We start from the raw sequence: 15,729 nt of genomic DNA, 5'->3' as shown, positions 1-15,729 counted from the left end.
CGGTGTTACAGATACAATGGCAAATGAAGGCATTGAATTTAAATTCATTCCTGCGTATACGCCCCATTTTGGTGGGCTATGGGAGGCAGGGGTCAAATCATTCAAATATCATTTAGTTCGTGTGTTAGGAGATTCGCATCTTACATTTGAAGAATTATATACAACTTTGGTTCAAATCGAATCCATTTTAAATTCACGTCCATTGTCACCAATGTCTCCAGATCCGCAGGATCTGAATCCACTTACTCCAGGACATTTCTTGGTCGGGCGACCTTTGACTGCTTTGCCAAGTCCTAGGTTAGACGACGTCAACCCAACAAGGCTGCAGCGTTGGGAAAGAGTTGAGCAGATGCGCCAGAATTTCTGGACAAGATGGCACAAAGAGTATGTGGCCGAGCTACAACAGAAGATAAAATGGCGATCATCGAGAGGTAATCTTGAAGAAGGGACGTTAGTCATCATCAAAGATGATAATCTACCTCCAATGAAATGGTGCCTTGGACGAATTCAGAAGACTTATCCAGGAGTTGACGGAGTTGCCCGTGTAGCAGACATACTCACCAATAAGGGATTGATACGGAGAGCATTCAATAAGATATGTCCGCTCCCAGCAGAAGATAAGAAGCATGTTACAGATTCAGTTGAAAGCGATACTTTCAACGCGGGGGGACATGATCAGAATTAAGTCACAGACGCAGACCAAAGCGGCGACACAGTTCAATCGTGAATCAATCGGCGTGTTCCCACCCTACCTCCGGCAAGCCGGCAACCGAACTACGTCACCACTTCCGTCTAATCCACCGTCCGATATACTGCGTTTTCACATAACGTAGATGTAAATCCATTGTCTCATAATTTATTATAACCAGTATTGTTGTGAAAAGTTTATTAGAGTGCTTTAAATATCATACTTGAGCGTTATCATTTATCGCCACCCAGAAGAAGCCCATACATTCGTGATAACCATACACACATACCTACATCTTCAAGCAAAGAATTCATACAATCATTGTTCAGAGGAAGTCAATCCAGCAGATGGTCAGGATTTAAGGAACCACATCCACCAATCACACCTCCTACTTCACGCCTCAGGTCGCAGAGTGGGTAGCCGCAGAGAAAGGTTGGCTTCTGAGTACCTTCAAAGCTTTAAGTACAGCGGCTAATCTGCCTGTTGTCTTATATTTTGTACAGGGTACGCGCCCTCAGCGCCCCCCATTTGTCTAGCCAAGTAAATAATGCCATTTGCGGCAAATCTACAGAAGTATTTTCTTCAATAGATACCTAGGTAGGAGTAGTGTATATAGTTTTTTGATCTCACAATTTACCTGTTAAATAGTATAGCACGCTGCAGGTAGTATTTCCCGTGCTTTAAGCGGGCGGAGTACACTATTGTTGCTTAGATGTATGCAAGATGGTAATTTTTTATTTCATAATTTAGCTATTTATTAGTGGGTTTATGTTCTTTAACATTTTAAAATGACTTCATATAATTGTCATTCCATACTTACATCATTTTAATTTTATTATCAATTCACAACTTCTGTTAGTTAAAACAATTAAGTGCACCAGCTAACACAGACTTGTGACAGTTACATCAAAATTGCTGTATAGGAATAGTTATTATAAGTGATTTACAGCAATTTTGCGTATAAATAAAGTACTTGATTTTGAGTGGCCCATACATTTACCTGCTTCATTTACAGCAACTTTGTGTAACAGAAAAAAAAGTGCGATTGCTGTAACCCACACAAACATAGGCTTAAATTAACTTCTAGTAAGTTTTAGGTATTTGCCTTGATAGATAATCAAAAAATACATTTTGGTTCTAAAAATCACATTTATAGGCGTAATAGTTTAGGAGATATGATTTTTTTTCAAATTTTTCAAAAGTTTTTGGGCTCTGGTGAACATTTTGCATTTTGTGGGTTACAGCAGGATTGCTTTTTACCGTCGATATACATATATACATAAGCTCACGCCTATATCCCTGTTGGGGTAGTCAGAGGTAAAATACGTTACAAAAGGTCTAAACAGTTTCTTGCAAAGTAATAAATTTACTGGTTGCACTTAAGACCTCCTGGTTACATGTCGTTTCTATAATTCAAATTCAAAAAATATCTTTATTCAGTAGGTAACATAGTTACACTTTGAACGTCTCATCCGCCTAAAACTACTGCAGCTTCTCACAACCTGTTTAGCCGGGGAAAAGAAGCTGCAAGAAAAACCTCGGCACAGGGCCCTAGACGTTCTTTAAAAAAATAAATAAACATAAAATATTGTTATACAATTGAGTAATTTAGCTGCCTAATATCAGTTCTCAGTATTGTAGTTAACGCCATCTGCGGCAAATGAGTAAAATAAAAAAAAAGTGAATAAGTCACGTTAAAAAAAAACTTCATCTAAATTTCGAATCAACAGCCAAGTACTATCGTAACACGGCCTAGGACCACATCTATGTACTTAAGTTGTCTACCTAAACATTCCTAATGCAGGTTAGGTCTTGAAGTTTATTAGATAGTGTTAAGGTTTAGTCGAGTGAGGTTGTGTTTAACATTGTGTTGTTCATAAGTCGGTAGGTACTTTAGACAGAATGAAACAGATATTTCAATCATCACCCTAGCATTATCCCGTTTTTCATAGGGTCCGCTTACCTAACCTGAAGATTTGACAGGTTCGGTTTTTTACAGAAGCGACTACTGACCTTCTAACCCGCGAAGGGAAAACCAGCCCAATACAGGTTATGTCACATACCTCCGAAAATGCATTTCTCGGGATTGTGGGTTTCATTCGTGATAATCATTTATGATGTAAACATGAATTTGAAAACAAATTCGACAATCATTGGTTAAGGCCTGTAAAATTTGACGATTCAAAGTCTATGTTACCTACTGAATAAGGATTTTTTTCGATATACTTATGCTTAATAATGTATTTTTCTTGTTTCAGATATCTCAACAGCCTAGAAGAATAGCATGCACCAGAGATAACCTCTAAATAAAAAAACAAGATGGCGCCACAAGAGCGAACTCCTTGTTGTGAGCAAGAAGATTCCCGCCAAAACTCAACCATAGACAACCTGTCAAACATAGACTTGAGTGGCGGCTTTGTGAACAAAGGCTACGTCAACGATACAGCCGAAAATGTTGCCACAGTAAACTTCAAAAAGGATGATAATTTAGAAAAAAAGAAAAAAGCAACGGATTTTGACGATTTATTGCCATATGTGGGGGAATTTGGACTTTACCAGAAGATTTTGTTCCTACTTATGATACCGTTTGCGTTTTTCGTTGCGTTCGTGTATTTTTCGCAAATTTTCATGACGATAGCGCCTGAACAACATTGGTGCTGGGTGCCCGAGCTGGCCAATCTGACAGTCGAAGAGAGGTGAGTCATTTTTCTTCTCTTTTCAATTAAGCTATACCCTACACAGGTGTAATCAAATTCAAATTTCAAAAATATCTATATTGAGTAGGTAACATAGTAATATTTACATAACGATCGTCTCATCCGCCTAAAACTACTGCAGCTTCTCACAACCTGTATAGCCGGGGAAAAGAAGCTGCAAGAAAAACCTCGGCACAGGGCCCTAGACGTTCTTTAAAAAAAATAAACATAAAATATTGGTATACAATTGAGTAATTTAGCTGCCTAATATCAGTTCTCAGAAAGTTAATCCCATGCATTCATATCTTCTAAATAATCACTAACTTTATAATAACCTTAACCTATATTCCACCTCACAAATTGAATACTGAGGGGGCTCAGCTCATAATTGATGATTGGATTCAATTTTGCTTGGCTGTCACATACTTAAACCCATGTTCAGCCCTGGTTTATTTTTTATTTGTAAGGTGGTTAAAGATTACGAGGTTGAGTTGTCTGACTGTTATTTTTAGACTGTAACTTCTCTTGCTTTAAGAAACAGTACCTATGGAATAGATGTAGGTAGATATATCCAGGATTGGAATTTTCCGTCGCAAAACCTTAGTACTTTTTTATTACTTTCAGTTCCATAATATCAATCAATCAATCAATCAATAATACTTTATTGCACAACGACATATACAAAGGACATAAACATACGAATAAAAACATAAGTACAATAGGCGGCCTTATTGCTAAATAGCAATTTCTGCCAGGCAACCTTAGGGTGAAAGAAGTTAATGCATTGGAGCACGGGCTGGTGCAATAAACATATAATGACACGAACAATAATAAAAAGAAAAAATAAAATAAAATAAGAAAATAATAATAATAAAAAAAATAACACCCTAACGGCCTCTGTGGTCCAGTGGTTGAGCGTTGAGCTCACTATCCGGAGGTCCCGGGTTCGAATCCCGGTGGGGACATAACAAAAATCATCTTTGTGATCCCCAGTTTAGTTAGGACATTGCAGGCTGATCACCTGATTGTTTGAAAAGTAATCTCTCCTTCCGAGAAACTGTGAAAGGCATACTTACAATACAAGGAATAAAAATAAAATTGCTATTCAAAATTCTAGATTAAGTAAATTAAATTCATCTTTTTTGGGGTTATGTACTTATACGTTTTTACAATAAAATCATCATCATCATCAATTTTAGAGCCACGCTCTTGTCGGTGTAGCATTTTCCGAATACTCTCCATGCTACTTTTTAGGGAAAAATAGGGCAGTGGTTTCCCTCTTGCCTTCCGCCCCGCAGTACTCTGTCTGACGCGAGTGGGATGGCGCCCAGAGTAGTCTATTACAAAGCCATACTAGGACTCCTGTCCTCTGCCTCTGAATAGTACTGACAGTTACTGCTGCCCTCTGTCAGGTTCCAGGTTACAGTCCCTGTGACATGCCCCTTCCGTCCTGCATTGCCGTACCGATGGCTCCCATCTCCGCCTCTGCAGCCGTTGAGGTCTTCACCCGTATCCCTGGGCAAGGGTTCTACGTTATACCCCGTAGGTCTGGGTCCCTATTCGAACTCAGCCACCATCTCACTCCGGCCTACTGAAGTAAGAGGCGCCCACCCCCGCGGCAAGGACGCGCCGAACAGGAATTGCCCCAGTGGAGGCACAATAAAATACCAGATAATATTTTAAATTTGTCAGAAAATAAATTTAAAGCTCACGTGAAGCTTACTTTATCTAAAAAAGCTTATTATAAGATTAATGATTACTTACCTAAATGATAAAAATGTCTGGTATTGAATGTGTTCCTCTAGTTATTAAATAACTTGTAATGTACCCTCATTGATTTAAAAGATGTGTTGCTGTTGCAGTTTCTTGTCATTTCTTCTCCTCAGCCATAACACCTTGCGAAATGACGTAAATTCAAAAATGTTACATTGACCTTCAACAAGTTTATCCGTGATAATTACGTTGAATAAATGATTCTGATTTCTGATTATTGAATGCCTTAGAGTGACCTTTAGTAACGTATTTCAGAAAACCGTTTTAAGAACACTTAACTTAATAGAATACGATATTAAGGTCTGTGTTCACTACACAGTGTTCATACCAGGACGATATCCCGATGCAGGCATATAAATATTCTTTGTATGAATTTGTATGGCGCAGCGCCCATTAGAAAGAAAGAAAGAAACGTTTATTATAAAGGGACACCACAGTAACAAATATAAAACAAATAACAAATATATAATATAAAACACGGAGTAACACATAACTTACAATCAAAACACATAATAAAAACAACATACACGAGAAATACAAATAATTGAGTTGAACGCTGAACCGGCGTGCGTGTATGAAGCCATTGATGAATGTGGAGGAAGCAAGAGAAGTGTGTCAGGATCGAAGCAAATTGAATTCTATAGTCTCTGCTTACCCCGATGGGAAATAGGCGTGAGTTTATGTATGTATGAGTGTATGAACTGGTCAACGATGGTGGTGGTGTCCTTTATAAAAGGGCCTCACTCAGCATAAGCCGCGGCGCGAGCCACGACGCGGGTATTCTGTGGATCCTGCTGAGTGAGGTACGGAAGCCGTGTCTCCCACAAATACCGACAGGTATTAGACCTTAGTCACTGACCACCACCGAACCATGCACGAACCGGGCAAAATTCCCGGTAAACAGGATGTTAGTGACATCGTAACGAAAACTTTCAGGGATGATTCAGACCATGATTCCGAGTTGATATCATGTAGAATTTTGCATACATCTCCCTAGCATTGTCCAGTTTTTCACAAGGTCCGCTTACCTAACCTGAAGATTTGACAGGTCCGGTTGTTTACAGAAGCGACTGCCTGTCTCAGCTTCCAAGCCGAAGAGTAAACCAGCCCAATACAGGCTAGACATACCTCCAAAAACGCATTTCTCGGGAATGTGGGTTTCCTCACGATGTTTTCCTTCACTGCCGAGCACGTGATTATCATTTATGATCCAAACGTGAATTCGAAAACAAATTCGACAATCATTGGTTTAGGCCTGTACTGGATTCAAACCTGCGACCTCAAAGTGAGAGACAAGCGTTCTACCAACTAGGCTACCACGGCTCCATAACCTCACGATGTTTTCCTTCACCGCCTAGCACGTGGGCACAGACCTTTATTGAGAATTTAATAATATTATCTTGGAAATCCTGCAATAGTATTATTATAATTATTTTTATTGTCATAAAAAATAATGAGAATCCAAAAGCAGGTAACTACTTAACGCAATTTTTAAATTAAGCAATTTCGAATAAGCACTACTTAATTGTTATTGAGAAACTAAAGCGGTATAAGTGTATTTTAACCTCGGGGTGTTATAAAATTGGAGATGTCCTTAGAAAAGGTTCAGTACAATCTACTCTGAACCGGCGTGCGTGTATGAAGCGATTGATGAATGTGGAGGAAGCAAGAGAAGTGTGTCAGGATCGAAGCGAATGGAATTCTATTGTCTATGCTTACCCCGGCGGCGGTCTTCTTCTATCGTGTGGGTCGTGAGTTGGAGTACCAACCTCATCAACCCTGGTGTCAGGGTTACTATTCAGCCGCCAAAGGCCCCTGACATGGCTCATGTAACGACTAATTACATCAGTAAGTAGTAACCGGGACCAACGGCTTAACGTGCCTTCCGAAGCACGGATCATCTTCGGATAATCAGGTGATCAGCCTGTAATGTCCTAACCAAACTAGGGACTACAAATTATTTTTTGTGATATGTCCCCACCGGGAATCGAACCAGGAATCGTGACCCCAACACTCAACCACTGGACCACGGATGCGGCGGTTTATGTATGTAGCCTCCACACACAAACCGAAGCGAATTAATCAGTTTCCAGAAATATCTGGCCAACGGTTCCACGTTTTTTTCTTAAGGCCATCTACCCGGGACTTGCCCTAATAAATATAGACCATGTTACTCAGATATTTCTGACGTCCTAATGGTGAAAGAATTTTCTAAAATCGGCCCAGAGACCTTAGTTTAGTTGCAAACGATTATGACAATCGACAGGACTGATATAAAGTGACAAGACATGTCAACAGTGACAGTGATAAAAATGTATGGGACTGACATAAGGTGACATGACATGTCAACAGTGACACTGATAAAAATGTATGGGACTGACTGACACAAGGTGACAAGACATGTCAACAGTGACAGTGGTAAACATGTATGGGACTGACTGACACAAGGTGACAAGACATGTCAACAGTGACAGTGATAAAAATGTATGGGACTGACATAAGGTGATATGACATGTCAACAGTGATAAAAATGTATGGGACTGACATAAGGTGACAAGACATGTCAACAGTAATAAAAATGTATTGGACTGACATAAGGTGACATGACATGTCAACTGAGACAGTGGTAAACATGTATGGGACTGGCATAAGGTGACTAGACATGTCAACAGAGACAGTGGTAAACAAGTATGGTAATAATAGGGTAAAAATAGGGCAGTGGTTTCCCTCTTACCTTCCGCCCCGCAGTACTCTGTCTGACGCAAGTGTGATGGCGCCCAGAGTAGTCTATTACAAACTAGAACTCCTCTGTACATACATAAGTCCTAGTACGGCTTTGAAATAGACTGTTCTGGGCGCCATCATACCCGCGTCAGAGTACTGCGGGACGGAAGGCAAGACGGAAACCATTGCCCTATTTTTCCCTAAAAAAGCAGCATGAAGAATGCTACACCGACAAGATCGTGGCTCTTAAATTAATGATGATGATATAACATATTAAACAGTTAATTAAGTAAGTACTGTATGTTATAGTGAACGGCTCAAGGTTAATTTTAATTCATTTCTGACTTTGTTTTTTTACGGTTTTTATGTACGAATTATTACTTAGTACAATAAAATATTACGTTAAATACGTGCGTAGTTTTTACGTTAATACGTTTTTAGGATACCGTGTAATTTAGCTAGAAATCTTTTACTTTTTTGACGTAACTCAAATCAATTTATTTGCATAAAAATACACATACATAAAACAGCCTATATACGTCCCACGGCTGGGCACAGGCCTCCCCTCAATCAACCGGAGGGGATTTGGAGCATACTCCACCACGCTGCTCCAATGCGAGTGAAAAATACACATAAAAATACAAAAAGCTAATTCTTGCAAAAACAAAAATCGTGTAACAACATTGTTTTAAGTTTACGCGGTTATTATCATAATTAAAACACATAATAACGGGTTCTTACCGCGTTTAAAGCAGGGATGTGAGACTCCCGATATTTCGACACTGTTGCAAGTGCCATGATCACGGGATGACTGTTGAGATTGGAGTGGAGTAGGTAGATCCATAATTTTCTACGGGCAGACATATCTGTCTACCCTCTTTCTTTGCCGCTTGTTTATGTATTTGATGTCGGAGAGAAAGAAAGAGGGTAGACAGATATGTCTGCCCGTAGAAAATTATGGATCTACCTACTCCATTCCAATCTCATCAGCCATCCCGTGATTATGGCACTTGCAACAGTGTCGAAATATCGGGAGTCTCATATCTCTGATTTAAACGCGGTAAGAACCCGTCATTATGTGTTTTAATTATGATAATAATAAAGTTTATTGGAATAAGTTTTCATTATGCATTGAAACCCTGTCTCCCAAACTAGGCGAATTATTGGTGATAATTCCTGTAAACACCATATAATTTTTTATGCGTGATATGCTTGCTTACCAAACCGTGGTAGCTCAGTCGGAAAAACGCTTGACTATCACTGTAAGGTCGCAGGTTCGAATATAAGAATAGGCTGTTTATGTTATGTATGCGGCCTCTGTGGTTTAGTGGTTGAGCGTTGACCTCACGATCCGGAGTCCCGGGTTTGAATCCCGGTGGGGATCACAAAAATCATCTTTGTGATCCCCAGTTTGGTTAGGACATGGCTGATCACCTGATTGTCTGAAAGTAAGATGATCCGTGCTTCGGAAGGCACGTTAAGTCGGTGGTACTGATGTAAGTGAGTAATCGTTACGTGAGCCATGTCAAGGGCCTTAGGCGGCTCAATAATAACCCTAACATCAGTTGATGAGGTTGATAATTCACCTCACAACCCACGCGATAGAAGAAGTTATGTAAGCGAAAACAATAAAATATTGAGAACCGCTAATTCTACGCGCAAGATACACTTAGCTTCTTTTTTAAAAATAAATATAAATGATAAAAAAAAATAGAGAAATCCCTCATTGTTGTTCGATTTCTTATGCCCGTTCATCTTCAATACAACATCACGATTAGCCAAAAAAAAAAGAAAAAAAACGTAATCCGATGATAGGCAGATAAAAGTTCATTCAAAAGTTACAAAAGTGACCTTGACAAGTCATTGAAATAATTTTACAAGTCATCATCACGCCCGTTTCCCACCGGGGTAAGCAGAGACTTTGGAAGTCCATTCGCTTCGATCCTGACACACTTCTTGCTTCCTCCACATTCATCAATCGTTCCATACACGCACGCCGGTTCAGAGTAGATCGTACTGAACCTTTTCTAAGGACATCTCCAATTTGGTCAATGTATGTCTTTCTCTACTTTTTCACCAACCTTCGCTTTATATACCGGTTTCGTAATCCTATTATCCTTCATCCGCTCTACGTGTCCAAACCAACCTAACATTCCCTTCTCAATCTTAGTCACTATATCGTCTTTTACACCACATCTCTCTCTTATCACACTGTTTCTCACTCTATCATGCTACGTAACAAAAAAAAGAAAAATAAAAGTATTTTGTTCTCCACCAACCCGCATTGGAGCAGCGTGGTGGAGTATCCTCCATACCCCCTCCGGTTGATTGTGGAGAAGCCTGTGCCCAGCAGTGGGACGTATATAGGCTGTTTATGATGTGTTCTGCTTCGCCCGCGACGAGAAGAAACCCGACGTCTGCCAAGTGTGCCGGAAGGCGTCCAGCTCGTCCCTCCACCGTCGTCGTGGTCTGCCTCGACGATGTGGAGACCAATCAGATGTAATTTCGCCTTCCGACTAACTTGGCAGAACAATGCCCAAGACAGGGAGAGTTGGAAAGAGAAGGGGAGGCCTTTGCTCAGCAGTGGGACATCAATTAGGCTACAGAAAAAAAAAGTATTTTGTAAATATCTACCGTCATCAATTGTATATGTCCAAACCAACTTAACATTCCCTTTTCAATCTTAGCCTGGTATTAATAAACGAATCTCAGCTGAGACTGCCCTCGAGATCATGTTTTTATATGAGAACTGTCAGATTGACATGACCTTGAGGGCAGTCTCGAAGCTGAGATTAGTTTATTAATACCACCCTTAGTCACTATACAGGGTGTTAGTGACATTGTAACGAATACTAAGGGGGATGGTTCAGACCATGATTCTGAGTTAATATCAAGTGGAATTATCCGTCGCAAAACCATGTTTTTCTTTTACTTTTTTTTAAATTATTTTCTATTCTATACTTTTGCGATCGAAAATTCTACTTGATATTAACTCAGAATAATAAGCTGAATCATCCCTCACAGCATTCATTACGATGTCACTTACACCACGTACAAGTATGCAGGTAGCGAATTAGGTACTTATGGGTGTTAACATTTTAGTATTTTTTTTTAAATTATTTTCATTGCGACGGAAATTCCACTTGATATCAACTCAGAATCATCCCCCTCAGTATTCGTTACGATGTCACTAACAGTGTATAGTCACACCCATCAATATAACAAATTACTTCGTCAGAACCGGAACTAAAAAACTGCTGACAGTTTTTTTTTCTAAGCTACCATTAAAAATTACATCTCAATCTATCATAGTATCTATATAGTATTTGCATTGAAATATGTCAATGGGCTATTAAAAAAAATCGTTTATTTCGGACAAAGTCCATAGAATGTTAGCATACAAACGACTTATAAACTACTGTTAGTAAGACATTATTCGGACGATCATAAATACAAACTTATAAAGTGTGAAGCTCCATCCACCTTTTTAGAAGGGGGGAGTCCCACCTATCACATAACGTCTTCAGGATACTGCTGGGGCTGACTCGACTCCGCGTGAGAAGCGACGCACGTTTCCGCATGATTGCTGCAAAACCATCTGTGTGTGCCTCAGCGAAGAGGCAGCCAATCAGCTCGCGACACCAAACACTTCAGGACCTCGATACCGACGCCGCCGGCGTGGTCGACGATTTCCCCCATTCAGCGCTTATCGCTATCGACCCACTAGGGTCGATTAATTCTTTCAATATTTTTCCTCTCTTAAACGTTGTACCGGGTGAGAGCCTTCAGCGCTCCCCATTTGACCGGCCAAGTAGTTAATGCCATCTGCGGCAAATCTACAATAAGTCACGTGTCAAAAAAAAAAGCCTCAGCGAACATACCAGAGGCGCTGCAATATCGCGGCAACCTCAACAATATCCTGAAAGCGTTATTATACTGGACGCGCACATCGCTGTATGCCCGGCGCGTGTAATCCACCCACAGACTGCACGTGTAAAAGGACTAATGTAATGTGGGCTAATGTAGCAAATAAAAACACAAGAAAAAAGAGTTCCGCGTTCACAGCCTAAATGGATTAGTGGTTAGAGAATTAAGCTCACGATCTGAAGGTCCGGATTCAATTCCCAATGTGGACATTGTCGAAATCACTTTGTTTGGCTAGGACATTACAAGTTGTCCTTGATTACTTGTGGCTCTGTCCACCCCATTAGGGATTACGGGCGTGAGTTTATGGATGTATAGATTGAATTATCTGACAGTCCGAAAAAGTAAGGTGGTTCCGTGCTTCGGAAGGCACGTTAAGCCGTTAAGAGTTACTAGCCCAAACACCTCCACCAACCCGCAGTGGAGCAGCGTCCCGTCTCATTTTTCCATTTTCTGTCCCACAAATATGGGAGAAACATGTATGAGTTTCAATTGCTTCATATGTGGTTCATATACAGTGAACGTGTTAACTAACGGACAAATCGGGATCGCTGATGGCTCTCACCCGATTCAACATTAAGACAACAGACCTGAAAGTTGCTAGTTGGGAGCGAACCTCGGCTCAGGGCGTCGTCTGACAGGATAATAACATACATAAACTGCCTATATACGTCCCACTGCTGGGCACAGGCCTCCCCTCAATCAACCGGAGGGGGTATGGAGCATACTCCACCACGCTGCTCCACCTCGGGTTGGTGGAGGTGTTTTTACGGCTAATAGCCGGGACCAACGGCTTAACGTGCCCTCCGAAGCACGGAATCATCTTACTTTTTCGGACAATCAGGTGATTCAAGCCTGAAAAGTCCTTACCAAACAAAGGACAGTCTCACAAAGTGATTTCGACAATGCCCCCATCGGGAATCGAACCCGGACCTCCAGATTGTGAGCCTAACGCTCTAACCACTAGACCACGGAAGCTGTTATTATTAGAGAGAGAGGATTATATTTGAATGAATTAATCGACCCTTGTGGTAGCGGTGAGCGCTGAATGAAGGAAATCATCGACCACGCCGGCGGGGTTAGTTATTGAAGTAAACAAATACTCGGATAAAAAGCATCAGAACGCATTCTTCTTTTTTTGACGCGATAATTTGTAAATGGCATAAACTACTTGGCCGGACAAATGGGGAACGCTTAAGGTTCTCACGCGGTAACTTTAGCAGAGCAGTTAGGTAACTTACGGAAAAAACAGGAAATACCTATTAAATTACATATGTCATTCCTATAAGATATTTAGTATTTACTATAATTGAACGTAACCGATACATATTCAGTCATCTTGAGGAAAAATATAGAGTAAAAAAAAATTCAATTAAGTAATTAACAACATAACTCCTTGATTGGACACGTGGAGAGGCAGAAAGATAATTAAGGCACGTTAAGCCGTTGGTCCCGGTTACTACTTACTGATGTAAGTAAGTAGTCGTTACATGAGTCATGTCAGGGGCCTTTGGCGGCTCAGTAATAACCCTGACACCAAGGTTGATGGGGTTGGTAATCCGCCTCACAACCCACACGATGGAAAAATAATACTTAGGATTACGAACATAACACATTACAGGGTAGTCAGAGGTACATTCATCGCAAGATGAACTAAGTACCCACGCCTCACCGAGCTCTGTTAGACCAACGTGATAGGTGAGCCGTATCGCCGTCTATAATGGTCGAGCCAACTGTGTTAGTCAAAACTGCACTTCAGATAAATTATTAGTAACTTATTACTGCAAGTACGGTACCAGGGTTCATTTGAGAAGCAAGGTTTAGGAAATCTGTATATAAGGCGAAGGTTGCTGGTAGGGCTGGCAGAGGAAGACCTAGAAAGACGTCATAATCATCAGCCCATTAACGTCCCCACTGCTGGGGCACGGGCCTTCCCTATGGATGAATAGGGAGATCGGGCCTTAAACCATCACGCGAGCCCAGTGCGGATTGATGGTTATTAACGACTGCTAATACAGCCGGGACCAACGGATTAACGTGCCTTCCTAAGCACGGAGAAGCTCGAGATGAAAACTTTTTTTTTGTGGTCACCCATCCTATGACCGGCCATCGCGAATGTTGCTTAACTTCAACAATCGCAGACCGAGCGCGTTTACCGCTGCGCCACCGAGCTCCTCATCCTCATCAGCTCCTGTGCTGAGTGAGGCCCTTTTTTATCTCAGGACGTCCACCACCACCTTATGATCATTTCGACAAGCATCCGTCTTGCTTTTTCGTAATTGTTTTAGTGGAAATTTGATATGATGTTGTTGTCTTTTTTTTGTGTGTGGCGCCCCTTTATAATAAACTATTTCTATTCTATTCTATAATGTGAACTTCATAGAAATCATATCAATGAAACGCAGAAATAGATAAAAACAATCTGTTCTTTCCCTCGAGGTTAATTTTAAACTCACTTAACAATAGAAAACGGTTAAAATAACCGTTTTCGTGCTATATTATCCAATAGACCGTATAAAGTCTATTCATCATGAATTAGGAAACCGGAATAAATACCGGAATTCCGTAGTGTAGTTACTGTTGATTAAAGATGACCTTAGCAATTGCACGAATTCGCCGCTTAGCAAACTGACCTTTGCAGAGGCCATGTTGGATTAAATTGAAAGTTAGGTCAGTAATTTCATTGTTAGGATTGATTTGTGGGGGCGAGCCTATAGGGTATTTGACTGGGTCGTAGATATTAAGGGGCTTTCCTGGGGGTTAGAAAGGCCACAACAAAGCAATTCACCTAAAAAGCAATATAGCAATTTGACATTTGCGCATATAAAAGTAAGTGCGCAATGCAAAAAAATGTCATCATCATCAATTTAAAAGCCACGCTCTTGTCGGTGCAGCATTTTCCATGCTACTTTTTTAGGGGAAAATAGGGCAGTGGTTTCCCTCTTGCCTTCCGCAGTACTCTGTCTGACGCAAGTGGGATGGCGCCCAGAGTAGTCTATTACAAAGCCATACTAGGACTCCTGTCCTCCGCCTCTGAATAGTATAACGTAGAACCCTTGCCCAGGGATACGGATGAAGACTTCAACGATTGCAGAGGCGAAGATGGGAGCTATCGGTACGGCAATGCAGGACGGAAGGGGCAAATCACAGGGACTGTAACCTGGAACCTGACAGAGGGCAGCAGTAAAAAATGTCAAATAGCAATATTGCTTTCTTAGATGAATTGCTTCAATGTGGCCATTTTAACACCCCAGGTTACGTTTCCCAAAAATAATACAGATCACGCTTTCGAATTTGTCGCGATAATAGGAAGACAGTTACTTAATTAAAACACATAATAACGGGTTCTTACCGCGTTTAAATGGGGATATGAGACTCCCAAACCCGTTATTATGTGTTTTAATTATGATAATAACCGCGTAAACTTAAAACAATGTAAAGACAGTTACTTTTTACGTAAACGTCAAAACACTTAAATAGGAAAAAAGAAAATGTTTTTCGTAAGTTTTAAATATGTCTTTATTTAGTAATTACAATTTCATAATTTATCTTTGACCTAGGAAACTACTTTTACTAGGAAGCTGATTCTGATTACTAAATAAATACATAATATATCTAAAAGCGACAAAAAACATTTTCTTTTTACTATTTAACGTATTTACGAATTTTAATAAAGAAAATGTAATAATAAGTGAGCCTCCGTGGTCTAGTGGTTAGAGCGTTAGGCTCACAATCTGGAGGTCCGGGTTCGGTTCCCGATGGGGACATTGTCGAAATCACTTTGTGAGACTGTCCTTTGTTTGGTAAGGACTTTTCAGGCTTGAATCACCTCATTGTCCGAAAAAGTAAGATGATTCCGTGCTTCGGAGGCCACGTTAAGCCGTTGGTCCCGGCTATTAGCCGTAAAAACACCTCCACCAACCC

General features: G+C 40.6%; 2 protein-coding genes across 2 annotated transcripts in view; both read left to right on the top strand.

Moving 5' to 3' along the window:
* LOC126379097 (acetyl-CoA carboxylase) overlaps window positions 1-15,729 on the top strand; it is a 255,256-nt gene that overhangs the window by 221,246 nt on the left and 18,281 nt on the right. The gene's annotated exons all lie outside the window — the stretch shown is intronic.
* The window catches only part of LOC126379159 (organic cation transporter protein-like), a 48,237-nt gene that overhangs the window by 22,715 nt on the left and 9,793 nt on the right, over window positions 1-15,729 (top strand). Inside the window, exon 2 of the mRNA XM_050027814.1 lies at window positions 2,947-3,384. Coding sequence (XP_049883771.1) covers window positions 3,008-3,384 — 377 coding nt within the window. The 5' untranslated portion in view covers window positions 2,947-3,007. The remainder of the gene's footprint in view (window positions 1-2,946; window positions 3,385-15,729) is intronic.

This window comes from Pectinophora gossypiella, chromosome 28, assembly GCF_024362695.1.
Source record: "Pectinophora gossypiella chromosome 28, ilPecGoss1.1, whole genome shotgun sequence".
NCBI lineage: Eukaryota > Metazoa > Arthropoda > Insecta > Lepidoptera > Gelechiidae > Pectinophora > Pectinophora gossypiella.
The sequence above is the reverse complement of the archived record's forward strand: the minus strand, read 5'-3'. Positions and strand labels throughout refer to the sequence as shown.